We start from the raw sequence: 26812 nt of genomic DNA on the forward strand, positions 1-26812 counted from the left end.
AGTAAATTGCCGTGCTCTGCTGTCTGTTGCCAGCCAGGTTCCAGGTGATTCTTGAGTGTGGGCTCTCGGTTTTGAGAGGCAATAAAGCCTTTCAAAGACACCCAGAGCAACCTAACCTGCTTTTCACTGTGGCTCTTGGGGGATAGGTTTACTGGCATGCACTGTGGCCATAAAATGCTATAGGTTCTTGAGAAGGCCGCATCAGAGGAAATGCAGCCATGAAGCTTCCTAATTCCCACCCTCTAAACTGGAATTTCAGCAGTAGTACTGCAGCACAGTACATTTGGCTGCTCTTAATAAAAAAGGAAGTCTCATGGGAAGTGACATAGAAGTCCCATGGGGTGAGTTGCCTTGCCATTAGCTTAATTGTGCATGTAGGGGGCCTGGTCTTCAGCCCAACAGGTGAGTGCCAATTAAATTTTGCTTTTTAGGTTTTTAGCTCTTTAGCCTCATTGGTTTTGCATGTTTAGAAATGTCAAAACTCATGTGGCATGACTTTCCAATGCTTAAATATTTTTTTTTCATTTTTTTCACTCTGCTCTGGACATTTTTAACTAAAAGTAAACAAAACAAGCTGAATTTCATTCTGTTATCGTAATCCCAATGATCCACAGATATTTTAAAATGACTTTTTAGACTGAACCTGAGCAGAAATAAGTTAGCATTTATTTAAACACTTCACTTTGAAACCGAGAAGTGTCACCCTGCACTCGTCAGTCATCTTTTTGCTAAAGGGGCAACTGTTGACTCTCTCCTCTTCAGTGACTCTAAACTTGGAATGATTTTGATCCCCAAAAATATATGGTCAGAGGACTGGGCATAAATTATTCACATAAACTTTCCTGAAGGGGAACAAGTGGCATGAATATTGACACTTGCTTGCTACTTCAAGGCTTGACCCAGGACTTGTACGTGTAAACACATTTTTAGTGAAGTATTTTTTATCAACTGTTTTTAAAAATAGCTTGCAGGTCAATGTGACAATTTCACATCACAAATTCGGATGAAATATTTATTTACACCAAACACACACATTTGACCATGTATAACATACTATGACACCAATCTCTATCATATAAATGCCATGTCATTATGTTTTCTCATCTTAGTTTAATTTGAGGGAAGACTGCAAATCTACAATTATGAAAGAGTACTGATTGCAACCAAACAATGTCTATACATGTCAAAAAAATCATCCATCTATAAATTTATCGAAAGACACCAACAGATACTTTTTGGCTTTAAACAGCACATTTCAAATCAGTAACTCACTGCTAAGCAGTGTATAGTACTAGACATAACCTTTGCTGTTCAGCATGCATACTATTATAGTTAGAATAAAATGGGCTTCATAAAGTTGCAAGCCTCCATTTTATTAATGTTACACAATTAAAATAAAAACAAACAGAACATGCTGGTGACCTATATTTCAGCAACATCTGTAGACCATAAGGATTTATTGCGACTTGAACTTTGAATAAATAAATTGCACAAACCTGTGAATCAAATAGTTGACAAACCAAAAGGAAGGTATCCCCCACAAAATTAGACGATATTATGTTTTACATATGACAGGGTTTGCTTAACTTGTAAAGATACAGCATGTGATTCACCAAACGCTTGATTTATATTGGGCATTTAGAGCAATTCCACCATCTTCAGTGTGTTCATTTATTCTGGAAAGAAAGACAATTGAAGTTGTTAGTTTCAAATTTCATAGATTAATATAATATGATATTTAGAATTGCAAATTCATGATAAAAACATAATTTATTCTGTTAAAGACTTACCTCTGACTGTGAGTTTAGTGGAGCATTCTGCCCTGCCCAGAGAGTTTTCTGTAACAACCTTGTACTCCCCGGTGTCTTTGGGCCCAACCCTCAATATGAGCAGAGAGCAGACTCCACAGGTGTTGGAGATGAAATAGTTGGTGTTGGTATTCAGGCTGATATTGTTGCGCAGCCATGTCACATGAGGTGTTGGATCCCCTTTTACAGCACAGCTCATGTAGCATTCATACCCTTGAGGAGCAGTGTGCATTTTCAGGGGGACAAGGAATTTGGCAGGACACTGTAGATCACAGACCTTTGACTCTGGCATGATCATGGTGAACTTTTCTGGAAAAAAAGTAGATTATGAATTAAAATTGTATTTACAATATGTTTTTGTGGACTTCCATATCAGACAAAATTCATTGGAATCAGAAATGGTTAAGAAACAATATTATATATTGATGTAGTATATTCATGGCCTGATAACATGAGTCTTAACTTATTAAATACAGTAAATTGGCTTAAGAAATCCTTGAGGAAGAAAGTGGATAGATTGTTCAACTTTGTTTTGTAGCTTTGGTGCTTTGAAGAGCCAGTAAGTTGTTAATATGTTGATATTGCATCTGCTGAAGGCTGTGTCTTGGCAACAAGTGCAGTGTTTCTTCAAACACAACTATCATTCTGCTGTTTGACAAACAATTAAAGTCATAATAATTTGCAAACCTTTTTTACTGGAAATCATCCACTTTGGTGATTCGGAGTGATTGGAGGAGCCCATGTCGTTCTTTGCGTAGACTCTGAACTGGTATTCTCGGCCCGGCATTATGTTGCAAGCTGTATATTTATTGTTGAAGATCCGATCCGCAACAGTTTGCCATGTTCTTTTGCTCGAATCGCGCTTAGTCACCATGTAGTGCAGCCTATCATCACGTTTCTCATCTGGAGACGGGGTCCATGAGACGGTCACTGTGCCAGGCACGTTTTCATCGAGCTCCACAGGGCCTGGAGGCTTCGGCTCATCTGGAGGTCAAATACAATTATTATTAATTTTTTTTATGTCGCGAGTACATGGAATAGGAATCAAGTGTTTAAACAGCAATGTACAACATTATACGAAACTGACCTGTGACTCTAATTTCAATGCTGTATGTTTCTTGGCCAACGATGTTCTTGACAATGATAGTATAGATTCCAGTATCTGTGCGCTCAGCAGAAGGAATCAGAAGCTGGGATGCTGCCTCTCCATTGCTGACGGTCACTTTTTTAGACACCGGCACTCCATCTTTCAGCCAGATAACATCCGGCCAAGGGGAGGCCTATAAATACAATTTAAATATAACTTTGTCAGATTTACAAGATGAAATTAGATCACTAATGTGTGTTATGTGTAATGTGTTACCATGGATATAAGTTATGTTAACTACTTCCTAAATTACCTCAAAGTTCATGTTGAATCGGGCAGAATTTCCTGCTCTCACTACCATGAAACTCTTGATTTTGGCATCTGTGAATCGTGGCCTTACTGCGTAAACAGCAGGATGAAAGTTGGTGCATTGTGAATTAATAATGATGACGATTTTTTTTTTTGTAAGGATAAATAGCAAAACAGAAAAATCACACCATTCCACTTAAAAACAACAACAAAAATAATTATCCTTTAAATTCTTGTACTACTTCTACTACTGATCAAAATCTATATTTACCATCATAATTCAGCCAATTAAAACCAGAATATTGAACTTGATGAAAGTGTATGTATATGTTTGGGGTTTTTTCATCTAAAAAACTGATATTTACAAAGTATTTCTTAACTTAAGACATGATTATTACTGTAAACAAAACAAAAGATTATAAGGGAGTTGTTTTTTTTATATTAACCTCACTATTAATTGTATAATGATAATTTTATGGATATATACTAGGTCTTTAACTCTTCAATATTGTTAGAGTCCCTGTAATCACAATATTAAAAATAACTTAACTTTAAAGTGAATTTTCTTACCAGGAGGGGGCATAGCGAGGATATAATTATCCAGCTCCTGTGGCTCTCCCTCTCCTCCGTCATTAGTAGCAACAACTCTTACCCAGTACATGGCCAGTGACTTCATGCCTTTCACTGTATAGGAAGACATGGTTATCAGATTAGAATTGCAGCGATCCCAGTCCGTGTTTTCTGCAGGCCTTATCTCCACAAAATATCCCTTTGCTTCATCTTCAACCCCCTCAATGTCCTTGGGTTTGGTCCAAGACAGGGACAGGGTTGTGTAGGTGGAGTCTGTCACTTTGAAGTCAATGACTTTACCAGGAGGCTCTGTAACGCAGGATTTAAAGCCGGTCATCATTTTATCACACAAATACTGTCTGAAAATAGCAGCACTGTTGTAAACTTTCCAACTGTCCACCTACTTTTAGGGTCTCTTGCAAACACAAACTCAGATGGTGTACTGAATTCCCCGGCTCCGGAGTTATTGATTGCCGACAGTCGAAATTCATACTCCATGCCCTCAACCACGTCTTTAACAGCACATCCTTTACCTGTATAGGCAATTGGTAAATAACAGCAATAAATCATGAGACCATCACCTTTGTGGTATCAAGCTGTCTTGACACAAACACATTGAAACACAGATGAATCATAACCTTTGATCATCTCCTCTGGTGGGTTGACTTGGCCCCACAAGTTGCTGCCCTTCTTGCGTTTCTCAAGGTTGTATCCCAGAATATTGGTTCCTCCAGTGTTTGCAGGGGGAGACCAGGAGAGATTGATGCAGTCCTTGAAAGCAGTGACAACCTTTGGTGCTGATGGAGGTCCAGGGTATGCTGCATACACCACAAAATTAGGATTTGTGATCATTTCATTGAACAGAGTCCGTAATTAGGATTTATCTGTACTGTAGAAAAATGTATTGCAATTTTGGATTAATACAATCAAAAGTTGGATTGATACTGTATCAATTATTAATAATACTTTCTCTACATGTTAAAACTTTCTGTCCCACTGGAGTTTAAAGACCACCTGTGTACTCTTTCTTCTGTTAAACCATTTTGAATTTAACACTATTAACTTGTCTAACGTACATTAAGTAACTTGAGCAACATATGTAACACCAGTTATGTAAAATGTATTATTTTAACCCCATGATCTTATCCTAACTGTAACCAAAGAGTTTTGGCACCTAACTCTAAACTAATAACTAATAACTATCTTGTCACATTTATACTAAACTATTTTCTTTTACTAAACCTAACCATTTGGTTTTTGTTGCATATCTAAGTGAGGAAAAGTACGACACTGACATAGTATCCTTGAGTTGAATATTGAGTCTATTACATGCTTTAGTGTGATACCGGGCTGAACTGGCATAGCAAAATCCATCCACTTATTTTCAGGAAATGGCCAAAGCCATCAATGAGGCCTAATGATGTTGATGACATGTTCTCATTGAGCCACAAGTGCCTCTCTCTTTGTTGTCAGAATTTTACCTCATTTCATTCAACAAAGTTATTGAATGAGGGGAAAAGTTTTGACAAGTAACTTTTTGTCTCAAGATCACGAGCTTGGTTGACAGAAAGACAGTAAGTTTACAATTTCTTCAGAGGATCTCTGCCATTTTAATAACTTGGATCTGGGCTTACCTTTTGTACCAGCTTGAATGTCCTCTGTCTCCATGAGCTCACTAGTGCCAATTTCAGTCTCCACTCTGATACGATAGCAGTACCTCCTGCCGTGGTCTACGTCAAGATCCCTGTATTTGGCCTCTGGACCAATTGGCCCCATCTTCTTCCAGGTGTTGCGGCCAACTTGGTTTCGTTCCAGGATATAGTTTGCTATCTTGCAGCCACCACTGTCTTTTGGGGGTCTCCACTTGAATTCAATTGCAGAGGCTGCGGCTTCAACAATCTCCAGAGGTCCCATTGGAGGAGTGGGTTTATCTGTTAGAAAATAAAACCGCAAGAGAACATTAATCTTGCCTCAACATATTAAGTTAATTATTGATTTAAACATTTATGTATATATTAGAAATTGTTTACTACTTACTCTGTAAATACATGCAAAATACGGAATGAAGAAGGTTCTTAGTTTTATACGTACCCAATACAATAAGTTGGCTGAAGGCCTCAGTGGTACCAAATTCATTTTTGAGTTTAATCTTGACTTCACCACTATCTTTGCGCAGTAGCTTGGTTAGAAGCAAACGAGTACACCCATCTGAATGCTCTAGCTTGATGTTGGATTCATCACAAAGCTCTTCGCCTTCAAGGTACCACTGAACTTTTATAGGTTCCCGTCCAGTATAAGGCAGTTTGAAAGAAGCTTTGTGTCCTTTTTTCACAGTTACAGGAGTTTTAAATATGTCCAGTTCCTCAGCATCAAATCTGGGTGGATCTGAAATGAAGGATAGAACATATAACATATTTTTAAGCACTCTTATGCTATCTAGCCTTGTGTATTGATGAAATCTTAGAGTGATTTGAAATATTCTTAAAAACTAATTTTCATCATGACCTGGAGGCACTTTTTAACGCATGATGCAAACCCTGCATGCAAGGAAGTAATTTATGTGATCAATATTTTTACCTTCAACAACAATCAAGGCCTCCGTTTTTCTCCCGTCTGCTTCAAATTTATATTTTCCAGCAAATTCCTCTGTGACTTTGTGAATTTTCAGCTTGTGGAAAGTTCCGTCTTTTGAAATAGTTATACCTTCAGATGATTGTATCTGGAAATAAAGTAACACATTACTGCACAACAACAAATATATCTTAATATTAATGTATGATAAAAAAAAAAACAGTTCTTATTGGGCTTTATTGCTGCAACAACATCCAAGCAAATCTGCTAGATAATGACTGCATTGGCTTACCTCATTTCCATCTTTGTACCAGATTCCCTCACAGTCTTCATTGCTTACTTTACATTCCAACTCTGCTGCTTCTCCCATAATGGCTTTGCAGTCAGAAAGTCCAGCATGAAAGTGAACTCCCGGGTCTGAGGATTTATCAGCCAGCAAGTTAGTAAATGCACACGTCCTACTGTCTCCATACAAGGTGTTTTTGTTTAGTAGATTCAAGGTTCTGTAGTTTTGAATTTACAATTCCATGCATGCATGAATGCATGGTCTACTTCAAATCGTAGTGTGTACACACTTACCTCCCTTTTGAAACATCAACTATTTTCATCTTGTTTCTACATTTTCTGTATTTTCATGTATTTTATTATTCACTCATAAAATACATGTTTTCTGTCAGAAAATAACATATTTGAAGAAACTTTGTAATCCAAGATGGTTAAGGATGTAAGAAGAACGCGTTTTGCTTTGTTTTAAAACTTGTTGAAGAGGTCTTCTTGTACTTTACGTAGTTGAACTCAGCTCATAAGAATGTCTTCACAGTCATTCGCCTCTGTTCACTTAATGAAAGAAAGACAGGCTCTTAAGACACAAGACTTCCCTCAGGACTGACACTTCCTTAGTCAGTGGAAGAAAAATTTTGTTTGATGTGAATTCAGTCTTCGGTGATATGAAAAAAACTGGTTTAGATCATAGTCATCCTCCCAGGTCACCTACGATTGTCTTCCATCTTCTAATGTTGTAAGAGTGCGTCTACACACAAGTGTTTCAGTCGTGTAAAACACTTGGTCGGTTCTGCAGTTGCTCACTTAAATAATTAACCTCAATGCACCGACTCATCCTGAATTAACATTTAAAAAGGCAAGCAGGAATGTTAACATGGATGCACACGGAGCACAGATGCATTTAAACATCACACACGCACAACAGCCTTCAAACAAATAGATGACAGACACATAGACACAAAAAAAGAGTAAATTGTCAGCTGATATCCAACCTGTAGGTCAAAGAGATACGATTATATAACCAATGCAGTTCTGTTATCTTCAATCATGAATGACACAAGTTCTGATGATTTCACGACAACTGAGAAAATAATTGTTCTGTGCTCTACTCAAAAAAGATGAATGGATCAGAATTGATTGGAGTTTCTTAAAGGCACGCTCAAGGTTAAATCCACTTCTGTTGAACTTTGATCATCGTAAAAGGCCATTTAACCAATTAGATATCAAATGCAGCCTTTTGCTCAATGGTCACACACTTCTCTGTTAACCGTCAAACCACTGGAAAAGTCATCTACTCATTAAATGACTTTGTGCAGTGACAGTGCTTCCCATGCAGCAGTTAAAGCAGCACACGCAGGCTTACCACTAACTGTCTCCTCGATCAATGGGCCTTGCCGTGCACGGCCTGAACGTTTGCCAGCTGCTGCACGCTCACCATTTTCAGGGCATTCATCACTGCCTGCTGCTGGCCCGCTGCCATTCTCACCATTGGCATCGCTTCCTTCTCTGTTTTTTGCTTTTCAGTTTTAGGGGATATCATCGTAATTACCATCAATCCAATGTTTCTCATTTGCTCTTGGATTTGCCTTATAAATAACATCAACGAAAACAGTAACAATAACAGTTGAAATGTCAACAAAGAGCATTAAAAAAAGATTATCAGCATCCGAAATAACAAACATGAACTTCAGTGCTGAAGAACGGAGTAGTGGAAAAGGCGATATCCAACTTGTATCTTTCAAGTATCACATTGTAAATATAATGCTAGTGATACAATTACTGATCATTTTCCATTTTAAAAGTATTCAACAGAATTAGTTTGTATTATTATCATTAACTTTGCAACAATTGTTTAGTTTTTCTGTCTCTTAAAAATACCAAAATTCAAAATTATTTGGGGAAGACATATTTCATGTTCTCCACTTCATAATAACTCATCTGTTGGTCACCTTTTCCATTTACTCTCTACATGACAAACTCATACATGAATCAAACAAGGTATCCATTACAGCCTGAAGACAAACATGTCCACGAACATTAAAGAACGCACATTATACACACAACACAAATATAGACAAGCATCTATATTTATCCATGTAAAAGATTAGATGGAAGAGAATGCAGAGCGTAACATAGCATATACATGCTATGCTACTTGGTGTCGCAGACGTGGCACAAAAACAAACACACAAACAGATGTAGACAGTGTTGTGTTAATCAAATTACATGATTAATTAACTAAATGCTACATTTAGAGGATAGTTAATAAGTTATTAAAGCCCAGGGTTTTCAAATGTTTCTGCACTAAAAACCATGTAATTTGTTAACAGTCCATGACACATTAAAACTGAACTCGAATGTCATTTAATGTACATGTAGGCTCCAGCTCTGCAGGGATTTAAAAAAAAAAAAAAAAAGATGAACAAATTACTCTAAACTCCCACATGAAGCAAGTTCTGTCATTAAGTTTTGACAAGAACTTTCAGAGCAGTGAAGAGTTTTGTAAAATGTCAGTGGTTTAATTTGGTCAGTATTATATATACTTCCTGTTAATGATCTGTATCTAAGTTAGGACGTGTTTGAAATTCCCTTCAGCTGTGATGTCAAAGTCATTGTCACTCAAAATGACTTCAATAGTCGGTAAACTGCCTCCAGCATGCGACCTTTGACATCTCTTACCAACAACAGCTTCTTCAACCTCCACATTTTTCTTTTTTGGGCATTTTCCCTTTTTCCGGGATTTTTCACCTTGTTGATTTGTGGTTTCTTCATCATCTATATCCCCTATTAGTAACAATAAATTGCAGTTTTACACAGAATAAAAATCATCATTATATTGAACCTGTACAGAGTGATTAATCACTTCCTGTTTTGTTTTTTTGAAAGTTCAGTTTTAAAATCCTTTAGTTATTTTTTTTTTGTTAATTAAATATTGGGCTTTTAGAATGAATTTCAAAGTTTATGAAAAAGACACACATAACAATAAACATCAAGAGGATTGTAGAGTGTCGACAAAACACAAAGAGCAGACTGTTATTAAAATACAGAAAAACAGCAACAACAAAATACAAATATGTTCTACTGACACTACGGTTAATAATATTAATTTGATTAAAAATGTTGTCTTTAAAAATAATCAATGACAAAAAGAGAGCGTCTCTAAATTCTTTATATTGTATTACAGTGTTATAAATGTGAAGAAGAGTATCAAACACATGTTTAAGCATTTTTTTGTTTTTAAGAATCTTAATTAAAGTTAGAATTGTTTTCTTACCTATCACTGTATCTGGTACCAGAGGACCATCTCGCACACGTTTTTTGCGTTTTCCGCCTTCTCCGCCTTCTCCGCCTTCTCCATCCTCTCCATCCTCTCCATCTTCTCCATCCTCTCCATCCTCTCCATCCTCTCCTCCTTTTCCTCCTTTTCCTCCTTTTCGTCCTTTTCGTCCTTTTCCTCCTTTTCCTCCTTTTCCTCTTTTTCCTCCTTTTCCGCCTTCTCCGCCTTCTCCATCCTCTCCTCCCTCTCCATCTTCTCCATCCTCTTCATCTTCTCCATCCTCTCCATCCTCTCCATCCTCTCCTCCTTTTCCTCCTTTTCCTCCTTTTCGTCCTTTTCCTCCTTTTCCTCTTTTTCCTCCTTTTCCGCCTTCTCCGCCTTCTCCATCCTCTCCTCCCTCTCCATCCTCTCCATCCTCTCCATCCTCTCCTCCTTTTCGTCCTTTTCGTCCTTTTTGTCCTTTTCCTCCTTTTCCTCCTTTTCCTCCTTTTCCGCCTTCTCCGCCTTCTCCATCCTCTCCATCCTCTCCATCCTCTCCTCCTTTTCCTCCTTTTCGTCCTTTTCCTCCTTTTCCTCCTTTTCCTCCTTTTCCTCTTTTTCCTCCTTCTCCTCCTTCTCCTCCTTCTCCCCCACTTTCTTCATCAGAATCTTCAAATGAATCAGAATCTTCTTCTCCACCAGCAGCACCGGCTCCTTTTTTCTTAGTTTTCCTTACAACTCCGGCCTTTTCAGCTGCTTCCCTCTTGGCCCTCTTAGCAGCCTTGGCCTCGGCCGCTGCCTTTTTAGCAACCTCTGACTCTCCTTTGGCAACTGCTCCTGCAGCTTCTCTTTCTGCTTGGGCTTTCTTGGCTATTTCAATTTTTTCTGCCATTTCTTTCTCATATCTTGCTTGCTGGTCCTTAGCTATTTTCATCAGCTCTTCGTCATCGCCACCTCCTGCCATGGTAGCTTTGCGAGCTCCCTTCTTGCCTTTATTGGCAGGATCTTTGTCAGCTATGAAAGATAATATGTTGAATGCATTTGTTACTGTGTTCAGATTTCAACAATTATTTAGTGTCAGGGTATCTGTAAGATGGACTACACTTATACATGCAATTAGCATTGTAGTGGATAATGAGAATCACCAAAGCTGAATAAATAAGGAATATATAATTTTCTGACCTTCAACTATCAGCCAGGCATTGCAAGATTTGATTCCTGCCACGGCAGCATAGATACCAGCGTCCAACTGCATACAGTCCCGCACAATTAACTTGTGGATGAGCTTATCTTCAGACGCAATCATTTCAAATTTTTCACCAGGTGTCAGTGGAGCGCTTTTGCCAAACCATGTGATCTCGTTCATTGGTGCACTTAGCACACACTGAAAGAGGGCATCCTGTCGTTCTTCTGCCTTGACCTCTTGTATTTTGACAGCAAACTCAACTTCAGGCACTGCAGGGTTTAAAAAGACACAAAAAGAAGCAGAAACTCATTTTTAAACTTCTCTCATCTGTCCCATCCATTTTCTAAACTGCTTTTCTGTTCAGGGTGACTCGTAGCTGCCCTGTCACATTGTGTACACTTCGTTATGGTTATAAAAATGTTCTATATCGCTACCAGTCCCTTGACTTTGATACCTGTTGCCGAACGTTACGTGACCATGTAAGTTATTAGTTTACATGCAGAGTAACCCAGGCTATTTTTTATCACTACGATTAACAGATGTCCCCTAAATGCCTCACATGCAAGTTATTGCTTGTCAGCTATATGTAAATGTCTTGCTATGGATGCAGTCAAGGAATACAAATTTGGTACCAAATGACAAAAAAAAAATCAGTTAGTGCTATAAAAATATAAAAATTTGGTATCTTGCCCTAGTTATGACCCGTTTCAATATCAAAAGAAAAGAAAAAAACAACTTTATTTGGATGTATAAAATACAGATAATTCTTGGAAAATAGCTGAAATCATTACATCTAATCTAAGCTTAATCACTTGACATACCTTTAAAATCTGTGGAGAATACATTGACACCCTCAACATCCACTGAGTAGAGTCCAGCGTCTTCTGCACCTAGTTTTTTAATTGTGAATATGTATTTTTTGCCAACTTGTTTCAAACTATGCTTCAAGTTTTCATCGTCTTCTTTGGTGAATGGAACCATGACGCCATTCTGCAGAATTTGGGGACATGTTGACACTTTAATAATTTGTTTTTCTTTTAAAAGAAAAACCTAATATGAGTAAGTAGTTCACACCTCACCTTGTACAGGAAAATTTTGCTGGTTGGATCCTTGAGGTCCATATCCAGCTCGATTGTTGCACAGTCATCATCCTTGACCTCAATAGGTTTTAAGGTACTAATGTGTGTGACAAACTATGGCAGAAATATAACAGGTAGAAATACAAAATTATAATCATGTTATAATAGATGCTATAACAAAACAGACCTGCATGAGGAAATGTGAAAGCAGTTTAGCTGGAGAAACCGGAGTCTGTGGGCCACGTACCGCTGCAATCTCCTGTTCTCGCTCTTTTTTCATTTCAGTAAGTTTCTTCAGCATGCCACGGAAATCTGTGATATTATACTCGGCACAGATCCGCTCGTAGTCTTTCTTTTCCGCACTGAGCAGAATTTCCCACACCCGGTCTTCAGGCTCCATTGGCTTTTCCTCACGTGTTCCATCAGGATTACTGCAGAGTTAGAAATTGCATGAAGCCCCACACAGCAAAGCATTTTCCCTGAAATGACTGGTGTCATACTGTCGAAGAATCACCATATGAATTGTTGCCATCAAGATTATTATAACAGTTTGTGTTAACAGACAACCATTAAAGCGTACAATTTTTTACTCACCGTTTTTTAAGTTTTTTTCTTAAATCTACTGCATCTGTGGAACCAAAACAAAAAAACAGTCCGTCACTTAATATATATGTTGGTTTAACTTTAGTATTTAAAAGAACAGATTCAATTTAACTTTATTGATGGTTACAAGTAATACAATGATTGAAGCTACATAACAATATTTTCCTTTTAATAAAATGTTGTATAAACCGCTTAGTGGATAATGGGAGAGAGTGTCCAAATCTGTCTGATACCTGACCTTTATATTGGCAACATTATGTTACGATATCTCCTCAACATTGTTTAGACCAAAGAAAGCTGAAATAGCATTCAATCAATCTGAATAGAGCCTCACAACCTCTGCAGCAACAGGACTCTGGGAGCGGATGTTCATATTTTTCAGTCACTTAAAAAAACTAGCCACTAATGTGCTAAGTGTCAGTGCACAGTGACGCTGCGCTGATGTGACAGATGCACCATGACAGGCCGATTTTTCCACATTATTCAAATTAATGAATAAAATGTCAAGTTGCAATGAAAAGTTATGGGCAATTGATGTAGCAGAAAAATTGAGCTGCTTTATCAGTCCAAGTATCGATGGCTCTGATGAAGACCATTAGCCTCCATTCATCTTTGTGCAGAGTTGCTTTGCCAATTCCTTAAATGTGTCTTTTGTAAAAAAAAAAAAAAAAAAAGAGAGAAATGTGTTTTTAATTGCACTCCTAGTTTGTCTTCCTTTGAGTGCTTTTTGTGTGATGGGTTAAAGGACAGTTTATATTAGCTCTCTTTCTTGTAATAATGTTTTCCTTTGTAAAATGTTGTAGTTTTGGAGTCAAAATGTGTTTGAAACCAACCTTCTCCTTGTACCTTTTGAAGTTCCCTGGTCTTAGAGAATCCAACTGTGAACAAATAAACACAATCTCTGTTTCCTGTTTGGCACAATTCAACTGAAATATGCCAATTTGTAATGGAGACATTTAATGCAACTGCTATCTAACAAATTTAAGAGACACACTGGTTCAAATAATGATAAGAATCTTACCTGCAATGACATTCAAGGCAACAGTGCAAACAGCCCTTCCATATTCATTTACTGCAAAGCACTTGTAGGTGTCAGCATCCTCTGGAGCCACCTTAGGGAACTAATGAAACACAAACAGAGTTAATGAAGTTTTTATTAGCTGTGAATGCATATTGAGTTTAAGGATTCATTGCATATCACCATCATTCGCATCTTTGGAAGTGCTGTGGTAAAGCTTACCTCTAAGGTATGTTTACAAGATGTCTCATCATACATTTGCTGGCACACATCAGGGTGAAAATGTATTTCTCCGTTAGCTCTGCTCCAGGTTACATTAGGTGTCGGGGTGCCCACCACTATGGCGTTAAGGACTGCAAATTTACCTGGAATAGAACAAATTGAAGATTTCCTTGTTAGTAAAAAATTGCTCATTGCTGCATTTTCGCAGATGCATGGCAAATTGTCATACCTTAAGTTGATACAAATAATTTGACCTACTATGCTGTTTGCAGGATGTAAGCATTTCATTTACTTTGCGTTGTATTTCATATTAACGCCTTTTACTCTCGGATCACCATCGCACACGCCTTGCCTTCACCTTTTCACTATAAAATGACATGACTAAATGTGTTTTGATGGACATGAGTCCCCGTTATAAGGCTTATCTGAGTATCATGTTTGGGATGTGATATTTACACTGAACAGAGAGAAAGCTGGTCATGCATATTCATCCCTGTGACTGTGTTATCCTAAATTAATTTGACTGTGGCTAAAGCCTTGATATGTACAATCCTACATTGAAGTGTCTTTAATCTAAACTACTAACTATATCTAAATCACTCATTAATGAAAGCTAGAATTCTGTTTCTTTATGGCTCCAAAGGTGAGACACTGTCACTGCCCCTGTTGTTTGTGTTTCTGTCACTTCAACGGTGGTTGTTAGCCTTCAGTTACCTGGATAAGACGTCATATGGTATCCTGTGTCTGTCAGAGTACTGCAGCTAGCATATCCAGGTTCCTCAAAACTGGGTTAAAGTCTTATTATCCAACTATTATGCTCGAGGTAAAAGCCATATGATCAAACCACCAACTATGTGTCGATGTGCTCTACCACTTGAACTACCCCACCTCAGTGTGTAGGTGTACATACTGTATGTACATTTCATCAATAACTTTCATCTTGAGTCATCATATTTTATTCTCAAGATATGTTATATAGATCAATTTTGTCCTCTTTCTTTGAAGTCTACATGTGACCGTTTGGGTTTTAGGTCGAGGCATGTCAAGACAAGTTTGTTGAAGACATATGATTGCCCTGAGTCTGCCGCTCAGAGACACGAGGACTTACCCTCTTGAATAGTCAGAGCAATGGGTTTGCGGGTGAAGTCTGGAGTTGTCATTCCCTCTGGAAGCTCCTCTATAAACTGCGTTATCATGACACCAGGCACTTTGGACTTCTTCTTGATGCCTAATTAAATCAAAACATGGCGACAATTATACAAGCTTTGTATTTCTCGGGGACCAAGTAAAAATTAATAAAGGTGAGAAAATGTTAGGGCACAATTGAAAATGTGTTAAAATAAACAAGGTATGGGCACGTAAAACATTCATCTGAGGAGCCACTTGCGTAAATCAGTGAAGCCGTTGTGTTTGAAGAAAAAATATGTTTTTAAAGAAAGGCTAACTAAAAGTGTGCTCAGATTTACTTTGAAATAAATACAAATGTAAGACCCCGACAGGTTAGCCGAGAGACTTGTCAGTGTAAATTTGAAGCACAGTCAGAGTCAAATATATCAAGTGTATATCTGAAGAAAGAACATATTCTGATATGCAAATACCACAATATTGTATCAAAATTAGAAACACTACACAAAAAAGCAGCTAAAAAAAATAAATATTTTGTATTTAGCATTTACTTGTGGAAGCTGCAACTACAAATTTTCCAAACCAACTAGTAATTCTAATACTAATCTAAAACATTATTCGTTCAGTAGAGGTTGTTTAAACCCTGCTGGTGGTTTGTTACACTCACGCTCATAGTTTACAAAAACAAATCCCAATCACAAAACGAAAAAAGAAATCCTGTGAGTTAATTTACATTCCCACCTACTCTGCATCTCTTGTGTTGGTTGTCTTTGCTCTGACACTGCACCCTCGCAATAGATTTACCATGGAGCACTCATACAATGGCTACTGTAAGATTAACAGTAGTTTAGCAGGTCAGAAACCTTATTACAGGATTTGTCTAATTTATGCACCAGTTGGGTAAAACTGCAATTAATAACTTTGTAAAGAAGACGTAGCAGAGTTTTCTGTGATAATATATTGGGACCACCTCATTGGCATGTTGAATTGATTCATTGTAAGTGTTTATTCTCCATATAGGCATGCACCCCAAGTGACTGTATTTTTGTAAATTTCAAGCCCAAAAAGCGAATAGTTATAATGAATTATAATTATAATATAATTTATAATATATTTATTTATTCAGAGTTTTTTCCACAAACATCAGTGTTTATGTAGAGACTGGAAATTTGGAGTTAATAAGGGACAATATGGTTATGGGTGTTTCTTTTTGGCTGTACTGACTAAAGTTTATCATATACCATATATAGAGATCTGATGTAAACAAAACAACCATATTATAGGAAAGTGTATTCCAATGCATGGTGTTGAAACAACATCAGAATTTTGCTAAAATTCGATTTTCTGTTTGTATGATTTGTAGCACAGTTCAGTCAAAATTTGTGAGAACAGGGACAAAACCCTTTATATAAGGGTGAAAAAGAGAAAATTATGGAACTAAACAGGATCTGCCTTCTGCTGTTTCTGGGTCTACAGTCCAGCATAGCTCGCGTGTCTCGTTATATAAAAGGTGTGTCATCACAAACCGGGATTGGGGCGCTTCTTAGTGCTTTGCATCGGCCCCAGAATCCCTGATAATATGAACTAACCCTGAGGGATATCGAGGGGGGCATCACTGACTGCTGATCGCAGAGGTATAGCTGGTCCAGAGATCCCTGGTCTTTATTTTTTTTCACTTGGCATGAAAGACCTGAAATAGGCAGAGTATTAACTATAAAATATACAGATTAAGACATAATACATGTGCAGGATGCTCCAGCATTTTGCAGTCACATCGGAGGTAACTTGCTTGCGGCAGGTGCTATTACTGTACGTAGCAGAGCGGTGATAACGTTACACTGGTTTGTGCTGCTGTTATCAAGCTGAACGTTCACACTGGAATTGTGAGGATGACGGTGGCATCATTAAAAGCAATGGAAATATTGATCAGCCTTTGAATGTACAACAGCAATTAGAATTACATGTTTAAGCCAGGCATTGATTTCATAGGTCAGTCAGCAGAAACTATTTAATGTAATATAATTGGACCACATTTGGTGCAAAAAGATTTACAAGGCTCCTGAGAGCAGATTTAACTTGACTTATTTATTAGACCGACACCTCCAATTATCATCACACATATCTTTCTTTTAATAGATTTTAGATCATAGCTGTCAGATGGTATAAGCATGCTGCAATCACTAAAAAGCAGAAGGTTTCTCATTCAGTCCCCGGGTGAGATGCCTGTAGCTGAAAATAACTTGACTGCTCCTATCATGTTTCTGGTACAGTTACACTGGAGGACTCCCTATTCTCTTTGAGTTATCTACCAAACTAAATTTGCTTTACTTTCTTGTGTAAACTCATTTTCTTTGCTTGTTCATCACATTTTATTTTTGCTTGGTCATCATATTTAGTGATGCTCGTTATAGTAGCTAGATTTTATGAGGATGAATACCAGAAACAGCATTTCTCAAGGTGTTCCTCCTTATTTATTCATTAATTTAGAATTTCTACCAAAAGTATGATTGATTAAAGTATTTTAAAGAACCGCATATATTTTGTATTTTTGCCACACAATGTTTACAACAAAGCCACAAAGGGCTAACAGACTTACAGAATATATTTCCACTGTTTTATAACTTGAACCACTTTTGAAACCCAATATTAAGTACGTACAACCTGCAGATTATTACTGTGCTTTTATTCTGTTTATGGCTCGGTTCTTTAATCTCTTAATTTCTTCTATCTTGTTTTAAATGTATGTTTTTCTTTCCTTTCCTTTCCTTTCCTTTCCTTTCCTTTCCTTTCCTTTCCTTTCCTTTCCTTTCCTTTCCTTTCCTTTCCTTTCCTTTCCTTTCCTTTCCTTTCCTTTCCTTTCCTTTTTTTTTATGTCCCATAAAGCATTTTGAAATGCCTTTGTGTATAAATTATGCTTTAGAAGTACCCTTTGCTTGCCTTTGCAAATAAATGTATATGTACAAAAGAATGAGTGAATGATAAAAAGTACATTCAGAAAGCTTCCTAAAATTGCCTGAGTCTCCTGCATTTTCCCACAGTGTTTTTATAAGGATTTTTTTTTTTACTCTCGAGTGCTGAAGTGCTCCCCAGCACCATACCCCACACCAACCCTACACACACACACACACACACACACACACACACACACACACACACACACACACACACACACACACACACACACACACACACACACACACACACACGCTGTCTGTCTGACACGCCTTTTTCATTTCCTCAATACCCGAGGTCTATTCCTTTCAACATCTACTTTTACCATCAATCAGTTGTCCCTGTAAGAATAGAGACAGCGATATTGCACATTCATCCTCGGCTCCATCTTTGTGACTCTGTGGTCATCAGGTTGTCAGGTAGTTCTCCAACAAAGAGACATTTACCAAACATTACTGTAATTATTTTTTTTTTAAAGTTTGCTTTAGAAACAATTGATCTAAGAATAATCATTTGCCATGTTTTGATGCATCTCACTGATGGATCCTTTAATCATAGTTAACATGTGACCATTGAGGAAATCCAAGTCTGCTAAATGTAATGCAAAAATAAATCAAATGTGAGCGTTAATTCATTGACTCTTCTCCACTTCAACTCAGGCTCTTTCTCTGCTGTTTCTGTGTTTCAAAAGATAAGCAGGGCAAACTTATTTTTATAGTACCTTCCCTCTGGCTGAGCTGCAGTACAGACGTGTTTTTCTCCACTCTCTGTTTTGCTTCTTGCTTTGTGCTTCTTCTTTTTTTTCTACATCCGCTAATTTCCTGAATATTCTTCCAAAGAGAGCTTTTACCCGTTTACATTGGCACTAACGGTAACGCCTATCGTGACACTGCAGATTGGAACAAAAGTTGACTTTCAGGACTTGGGAAAGTTTTCAGGTCCCTGCTGGGAATTTGTGTCTGATTAACATTTCTATCTTAACTGGCTTAAAATGATGGCGACCTATTAATATGGGGAATTGTAATATTTCAACTCCATTGATGATTTGTTCAGCTTGCACGCACTTAACTCAGAGTGAACATAGATTCAGAGTTGATTGAACACACTCCGGATTCAGGGTCAGCGAATTTTACGCCTGCTTTGTGGAGCAGGCACCTTGACAACAGTAAGTCAGACGCAGCATTTCATTCTTCACATCTGCAGTGAAGATGTCACTTTTAATTTCCCCTATTTGTTCCCTTAACGGCCATGTTAGAAGAAAGCAAGTTTCAGCTATGATTTCTTCAAGCGAATTCGATTCGTCAGAGCACTGAGTACTTGTGTTGCTCCAGATTCTCACAAAGTGTTTGTCACAGGATTACAAGGAATCAAAAGATAGGGAGAATTGGGTGAAGCTTAAGGGTTCCCAGATGTCACGGGTGTCATTCCAGCTGAGCACCTTGACACCTCGATGTTCTGTGTTAACTTGACAGCATATGGTTCTCAGACCTGCTTTGAACTACCGGGATCATAGAAATTGCAATTTTGTGTCTGTAACAGTTGCATGGACGCTGGCATGAAAAGGTCAGAAATCCTTCAGAAGGTTGTCTCAGGGAAAAATGCAGCCGGTAATATATTTACTGGTAATTATTTTGCAGTTCATGAGGTTTAACTCATTTACAAGTCAATTATATTCAAGCTGGAAGATTTCTGCAATGTTTAAGGGGGGACTGGGGTGGCCTGTCAGACGAGACTTTAGGAGAGATTATTTATCCCTTAGAGATGTCCCTGTAGCTCAAGTTCACTTATTGAGACCGAACTGTGCCAACATTTGGACATAAGTTTAGAATTTCCTTTGAATTATAAGCTAAAGTAGACACATGGCATTCAACCGCAGTGCCCTCTAACAACAGCCTGTAGCTCGTATTCATGTGGAGGTGGTTGAAAATGTCACAATGAAATGCATCTGTTGTTACACTGAAAGTTATATCATCCATTTCGGATGACACCTTTCAAGGGGGGTGACGAAGACCACATCATACATGCAACTCACCCAACATGGAGTCATGCATTTACAGAAGGTGAATCGTTTGTGTGATTCGGTTTCATTTCTGCTCGCATACCTTTGTCGTCGAGGTGAACTCCCTCAGAAGCGTCGACTTAACACGCAACATGACAGCGGGAGAGGGAACAGGACAGGTAAATATTAATCCTGACAAAAGCACCATGGCAGGTTGGAACTTCGACAGGATCATGGACACATAATGAAACATAAAACACCACAGTATATAGTATATAACCCCAGGAATGGGAAGCACAAACACAGACAGAACTTGAGCAGACCAGAATAGTCAGAGACACATCACACAACAGAAACTGTTAGTCGTAGACAAAATATGATACAGTATGTTAGCAATGTGGCGTTCCAGCAGCATGTTATAGTTGTGCTGTGCAGCTACTGATTAGACTAAACTCCAAGCTCGCTTACGCATTTTCTCGTGGCAGACATCTCAGGATGATTCCTGCGCAGTGCTTGAGAAAAATTGTGGGGAAAAGCAATTTGTAGGAAATTAATTTCAAATAAACCTTCAGTTTGTCTTCTCTATCACAAGGACATCATTTTTATTTTCTACTTTTCCTTCCGTTGTGGCAGCTGGAAGGGTGTGTTGCACTTGATCTCTTGTTGCCATCAGCTTCCTGCCAGTTTTGTTTTTCAGACGAACTGTGAGTGAAAATCCTTTGTCTCTCTCACGATGAGATGGTTTTTCACAACATTAATTCGCTCAGTGATTACAGCTTGTTTGCACCTCATCTTCTGGCATCTCTGACGCCTCTGATACTTTGGCCACTTTTAGAATCATATCCTTGGCAGGGAGAAGCTGGTGATTCGCCAGCGTGATAGCCAAAGTTTGAACCCGAGTAAACTTGTTGCTGCTTCTTTTCTTTCACAGCAAAAGAAATTGTTGATAAAAAAAAAAATCCTCTTAACAAAATAAGTAGCTGTGGTGTTTATCTTCTTTTTATCTCATCAGGAAGCGCTCCACTTGACACAGCATTATTCAGAAGCCTTGTCTTCCATCTCTTCAAAAAAGATGCATTCTTTTAGACAAGACGCTGACATTATGTCATCTTTGACTTTGCAGTTGTTGGCAAGTGATTTCTTGTCTTGCAGGTTTGTGTTTCTTCAATGCAGAGACACACGACTCCTTATTTTGAGTAAAGTTTACTCTGTTGGTCAAATGGGTCCAGTTCATCAACTTTGCTGGGATAAGAGAGAATACAGGCAGAGACAGCTGTAATACCAACCTTTGACGGACTTCTGCACTTACCCGCCTGCCCAGCGGCAGTTTGATCGGTCACCTTCGACTTCTTCCACATCTTTGCTTCCTCTTGAGCTCTGCTGATTCAGACGGCTCTGCACCAAAAAAGACAGAAGATGAAACAGGAAATATTTAGGACATCATCAAACGGCTCAAACGGATATCAGCGTGACTGACTGACTTTTTTCTTTGGAGTTGAGGTGTCAGTCATTTTAACTTTGGGTTTGGTCGGGCTTCTATTTACTCATTCTCTTTTTAAAAATTAAGGCAGATGCCACTCAAAGCTTGCCATAGAGTTATGTAAAACGTTTGGTGGAAATTCAGCAGCACTACATTGCACATGAGGTTTCCAGTGGCACACGGTTCCTCTCCACCACTGCAGTTACTCTAACTAGTCACTAAGAGGCAGCAGCCAGTGAAATATTCAGTAACTAATGGCTTTGACGTGGGATGTATGCCTGTCACACGAATCCTTTTCAGGCATGTGTTAATTAAGCAAGGATCTCACTGAAGCCTTAAATACACATGATGAAGAGTTAGGGCTACTTTTAGAACGCTGCACACAGTCCCACTGCAATGGCCTGAGTCCATGTTAGTTAGCATATGGTTCAGTTTGACAAATATACAGTAAGGTGCACAAGTTTTAGGCACTTAGATCAAAGTTAAGACACTTTCAAAAAGTAATGTCATAGATAGTTTACTAGTTAACTTACTACATATAGTGCAGTAAATGGATTAAAACCTAACTCAAACCAGTATTGAGTGTGACCACCATTTGCCTTTACAACAGTTTCAATTCAACAAAGATGTTTGGCAAGTAGGTTGTTGTGAGCATCTTGGAGAACATTCTACTCTTCTCGTGTGGGTCTAGTCTGTCTCAGCATCTTCTGTCTCCTCATGTAATCCCAGACAGACTTAATGATATCGAGATCAGGTCATCTTTCGGGGCCACACCATCTGCTGCAGGAGTTTTTGTTGTTGTTATTGCTGAAGATACTTACATGTGGCTTTGATTGTATGTTTGGGGTTGTTGTTGTGCTGCAGAATGATTGTGGGACACATATTGTGTGATAAATAAGAATATAAATATCTAAAATGCCTTAAACATTTCCACAGTACTGCGTACTGTATGTAGTAAGATGGAATACATTGTTAATAATCACCTTTTCCCAGGGTTTAGAAAAAGCTGCTGAAAAGTGCACCGTGCACCTTTTCAGCACAATTAGAAACACATCTGCAATTTTAGATTTGCTTGATTAAAATATACACTCCATAGATCACGGGACTGCATTACACTGAAATGTGTTTCTAATATTGCTCCCAATTATATGTTGTGTGTTGAAAGGCCCGTTTTTGTTTTATGAATGAATATTAATCGGCTGCATTGAAGCTGGCAGGAGGAGTTTGGGGTGGATGGAGAGCCGTACAAATCAAACTAATGTCCCATACAAGACTGAGGAGCTATCACCTGCTCAATTGTAGCTTGCAGGCGTGTAGCATCAATTTCTGAGGACGAGCACAACCAACGCTCCTCAGGAGCACATGACGGGCAAGGCAGACATGAAATGAGAGGATAATTCTGGTTTATTCTAGCCTGGTGTATTTTAATTTAATATATCTACCGTCTCTCCATGGGTCATGCTAACTTTTCACTCTCCAGTTGATTGGTCTGTAGACATAACGCAGCCCAGTTAAACATCACTGCAAATTACAACCTCACTGATGAATACTGAAATGAGTACTTTTCTGACACTGTCAAATAAAACTTATCAAGAATTTAAGGCTGAGCTTTTAATAGATGTTACAGGAATACCTAAACTACCAAAGAGGCCACTGATTATAAATGATAATGTATTACTTAAAGATATACAGTAATTGTCATATGAGACAAAACTTCAGCACTGAATCTAAGATGGAAGCGTTTATTTGCGACAACACAGCCAACAAATAGTTGTTGTTTTTTTAATAAGAAAATACCCAAAGAGTTTTACGTCAAGACATCAGGTGCAATGTGACACTTATGATGATCACTAACTGACTCATATGACACTTAAGTGTTACACGAGACATGACTCCTTGCAGTTATGAAAGGTCACATGTACGACTATATGTCATTACTATTTTCTGTTCTTGTAAAATTTGACCGAAAGACTCATGTTAACAGGTCTTGACCTCCTCATTGGACAGGGACTTGAAGTAGGTGTGGTTACATCAGGGCAATTAAGATTATTTTCATTAATACTTTGCAGCTGAACCTAGATTTTCAGAAGATAATCTCAAAATGAAGAGGTGAGTCCTGTTTGAGTTCTGCTTGCAATGGGAATGATGTTTATTTAATTTTTTTATTTACTTTGATGACCTGACATGATAATATTGTTTTGTACCACAAAATGCCTATGAACATGATTTACTATATTGTTGTGGATATTCCAGTTACAATTTATTTTGGATTTCCTAACTAACTAACTAACATACTTTCCTTTGTATAGAGCTCACTTTGCATGAAAAAGACCCAGTAACTTTTGACTATTTGATTCTTGAAATTATGTTATCATATTAATCTACTCTAATAGATATAAACCCAATTTAGCTGTGTGGTTTTCACACTGCACGTGCACTCAACCTACACTAACTCCTTTAAATCATTAAAGCTCCTGAAACATTGGTTTCAAATTTCAGAGGTATCTCTCTATAAACTTGTAATCATCCTTGGGGTGCTTTTATGCTAATCTGTAATCTTTGTTCATGAAGCTGTATCGCTCATCATAAGTAGCAGTTTAAAAAAAAAAAAAAAACACCTCCTAGTTTTCTAATTTAAAGCAGAACATTTTCTAAATACTGAAATGTCCAATTTTATTTCTGCATTTTCACAAGTAAATTTGTGGAGAAAAATTATGAAATTTGACAAGTTTAGTGATGATGAATGTTTTGAATATTTATAGTCTATCCTGACGTCCTGCTGAGAAAAAAAAACCTGCCGTCTTGGACAGTAAGTGTTTTATTTTTAGTGAAGACATGCTCCAGCATATGTTCAGAGAGATGCTGTGCTCCAGCAGCAATCTTGGCTCACGGTGCATCTTGAAAATGAACTGCACGACACATATGGTAAAAGCAAAACAGCCTGCAAGAGGAGACACGTTGGCACAAAGTTCTTTGCATTAAAGGGAAACCCACTCGTCTTCCCTTTCCCCTTTACAGTTTTGCCGTTTTAGCTCATTACATTTATAGTTTAATGTTTGGCTCTGGCTCACATCTGTTTTAATGGATTCTGACTCGCGGGGGTAGCCATGTTGGAGACAAAATAGCTGTCAATACATCCCCCTTCACTGTCCCAGAGATTTCAAAGATTTGTGCTGCAGGGTGCATTTCGGTAAACACTGCTGTTACTGTAAAAGATCCATGCTTCCTAACATCATTACATATATCTAGTATGTAGGCAGGCTGGCTGTCACGGCAGGCAGCATGACAAGGCAGAAAGATTAAAATTAGGGATGGGCTATCTGGAATGTTGGACCAGTGTGGCAGAAAGAAACTATATCCAGCTTCTCACTGTCAATCTGAGGTTGTACTGGGAGTTGGTTTCCCATGTTTCCTCACACCTACATTTTGATATTATGATTGTATACTGTAAATCACACTGTCATGTTCTCTGTGCATAGAAAATATGAGAGATTAATGTTTTTCATTTGAGATAAAAGAGTTTAATTTTGTTTGTTTACAACATTCTTTCATTATATGGCCTCATCTAATATTATCAACATGAAAAACTGTCTTAAAATATACAGAAGTCTGTCGAAGAGACCCTGGAGACACTTTTCTGGAGACGCTGCACAGCAGATAAGCAGATTATGCCTAATGTGTCAGTAGTACGTGACATGTTTCAGTGAATCTGCCACCCTCCGCAGATGACTGCACCACTGACCACATACTCTGGAAATGGGATCTGCTAGCTTCTCAAATGTCCCTCACTTCATTTTTTCCACACATCACTGATTGCAGCTGAGCGCACAAGACAGAAAGTGGCTTCAGCTTTGTAACTCACACAGAACTGGGCCTGATGACAAGGCTTTTTGGTGTCAAATAAGCTCTAAAGTTGCTATTTCAATTTCCCAGGGGATTTGCGCAAGACAGGCGTGTGGTATTTTCAAGCTGATGCATACATGTCATTCAGAATATGCAAGAAATGCTCAGCCTGTAGCAGGTTGTGTGTTGCAGGACACTGTATGTTGTGTCTGTTTATTCTCATGGTACTATCTTTTTTTTTTTTATAGTTTCCTTTTGGATACACGAGTTGCATTGAAAACAGCTGCTTTAGTCAGGAACAAAATGTGTGTGTATAAAGTATGTGCTCAGTGCGAGTAAGAAATACAGAGAGGACAGCGTCTATTGTAGCCCTATGTATTTCTTTAATGTAAAAATAAATCTTATCTTCTGCCAAAGTACAACCCACTCTCTCCATGCAGCTCCTTGAATCTCAAGTATTGATTTGATACCTCCTTCTAAAATTAGTCATCACCCAATAACCTCACAGCTCTGACCGTACTGCTATGATCCAACTTCCCAGATTTAAAACTGTAAAATTCAAACTGAGAAGCCTGTATGCCTCACTGAAGTGATTTCATGCAGCTAAACCAAATCTGTGTCCTCAAAGTAACTAAATATTGTACAATACTTAATGTATTTCTAAATAATGGATATGGTCACATACTTTGTAATTTGAGCAACTGAAATTAGATAGCACATACAATTATATTTTCAGTTAGTAGCTTTATGGCTCTATTAGGACATCGAGCTCAGATCTTTACGAGGAAAATAGAAGCATGTCTTCATTACAAGTTCATGTACAGTTTAGTTCTTTTACTGCACCTTTGTGCACCTGCTCACAAAGTATTGACATCCGTCTGATGAAAACAGCGATGGTACAGATTGGATTTAACCGGATTATGTGCACAGAAATAGGTTCATGTAATCCATTTTTTATCTCTGCCTCCTACATTTTCTCACCCAGCCTTCATTTTTAGGGCCACCTACCTGCTCACAGTCCTCAGTGCTCTCAGCTCGCTTCCCTTTCAGACAGCAGTCTGGTCACACTGTGCCTTCTCCTAATTTTTTCAATGTAATAGATCCTTCCAGCAGCGTGTGAGTCTGTCCTTGATGCTCCTCTACTGCCTAGACTCGGCGACTGCCAAAAGCTGTTTCGGCTTTTTTGTATTTGTGATCACTCCAAAGACATTGGCGGTTGAGTGGGCGGTGAAGCAGAGGGGCTCTGTGAAGGGTGGGTCAAAGAGCAGGTTAAATACCTCTTGAAGAATTGTTTGTTCTCATAAACCAGATGCAGTGAGACAAATGAGGACAAAGTTTGTTTGTTTGTTTGTTTGTTTACTGTCGTGGAATCGAGGTATACATCTGAGCTCAAAGACTAGAGTAGATTAGATCAAGAGTTCT

The 26812-nt window shown here is 38.2% G+C and overlaps 1 protein-coding gene across 6 annotated transcripts; it reads right to left on the reverse strand.

Annotated features, from left to right (window-relative positions):
• Positions 1 to 978: 978 nt before the first annotated feature.
• Positions 979 to 26569, reverse strand: igfn1.1 (immunoglobulin like and fibronectin type III domain containing 1, tandem duplicate 1). 6 transcript variants are annotated; one of them, XM_069148821.1, is made up of 26 exons: positions 26399 to 26569; positions 21377 to 21462; positions 15100 to 15219; positions 13992 to 14134; positions 13773 to 13872; positions 13585 to 13629; positions 12743 to 12776; positions 12396 to 12579; positions 12149 to 12262; positions 11891 to 12059; positions 11066 to 11338; positions 9902 to 10897; positions 9307 to 9411; positions 7991 to 8143; positions 6638 to 6762; positions 6352 to 6493; positions 5866 to 6159; positions 5409 to 5705; positions 4413 to 4592; positions 4179 to 4307; positions 3775 to 4083; positions 3209 to 3294; positions 2896 to 3088; positions 2496 to 2792; positions 1791 to 2117; positions 979 to 1676 (listed from the first exon to the last, which is right to left on the reverse strand). In XM_069148821.1, the coding sequence occupies exons 2-26, from the start codon at positions 21423 to 21425 to the stop codon at positions 1672 to 1674; spliced, it is 4869 nt and encodes a 1622-aa protein (XP_069004922.1). In that variant the 5' UTR covers positions 21426 to 21462; positions 26399 to 26569; the 3' UTR covers positions 979 to 1671. The 6 variants fall into 6 exon arrangements, with proteins under 6 accessions (XP_069004922.1, XP_069004934.1, XP_069004951.1 ...); XM_069148833.1 differs by lacking the exons at positions 21377 to 21462; positions 26399 to 26569 and adding exons at positions 20171 to 20206; positions 20536 to 20554; XM_069148850.1 differs by lacking the exon at positions 9307 to 9411 and having other exon boundaries at positions 26399 to 26568.
• Between the last annotated feature and the right edge of the window lie 243 nt (positions 26570 to 26812).

The sequence above is a fragment of the Embiotoca jacksoni genome, unplaced genomic scaffold (assembly GCF_022577435.1).
Source record: "Embiotoca jacksoni isolate LCO1_2020_lvr unplaced genomic scaffold, fEmbJac1.0.p SCAF_1, whole genome shotgun sequence".
In the NCBI taxonomy this organism is placed as follows: Eukaryota; Metazoa; Chordata; class Actinopteri; family Embiotocidae; genus Embiotoca; species Embiotoca jacksoni.

Excerpts from the sequence above, each read along its gene's own strand:
- igfn1.1 (XM_069148821.1), bottom strand. The coding sequence starts at position 21,425 with ATGTGGAAGAAGTCGAAGGTGACCGATCAAACTGCCGCTGGGCAGGCG. Across the intron at positions 11,339-11,890 it reads ATTCTCCACAGATTTTAAAG|TGCCTGAAGTTGAGTTTGCT; the intron begins GTATGTCAAGTG and ends TAAACCCTGCAG. Across the intron at positions 6,494-6,637 it reads GGTACAAAGATGGAAATGAG|ATACAATCATCTGAAGGTAT; the intron begins GTAAGCCAATGC and ends CTTTATTTCCAG.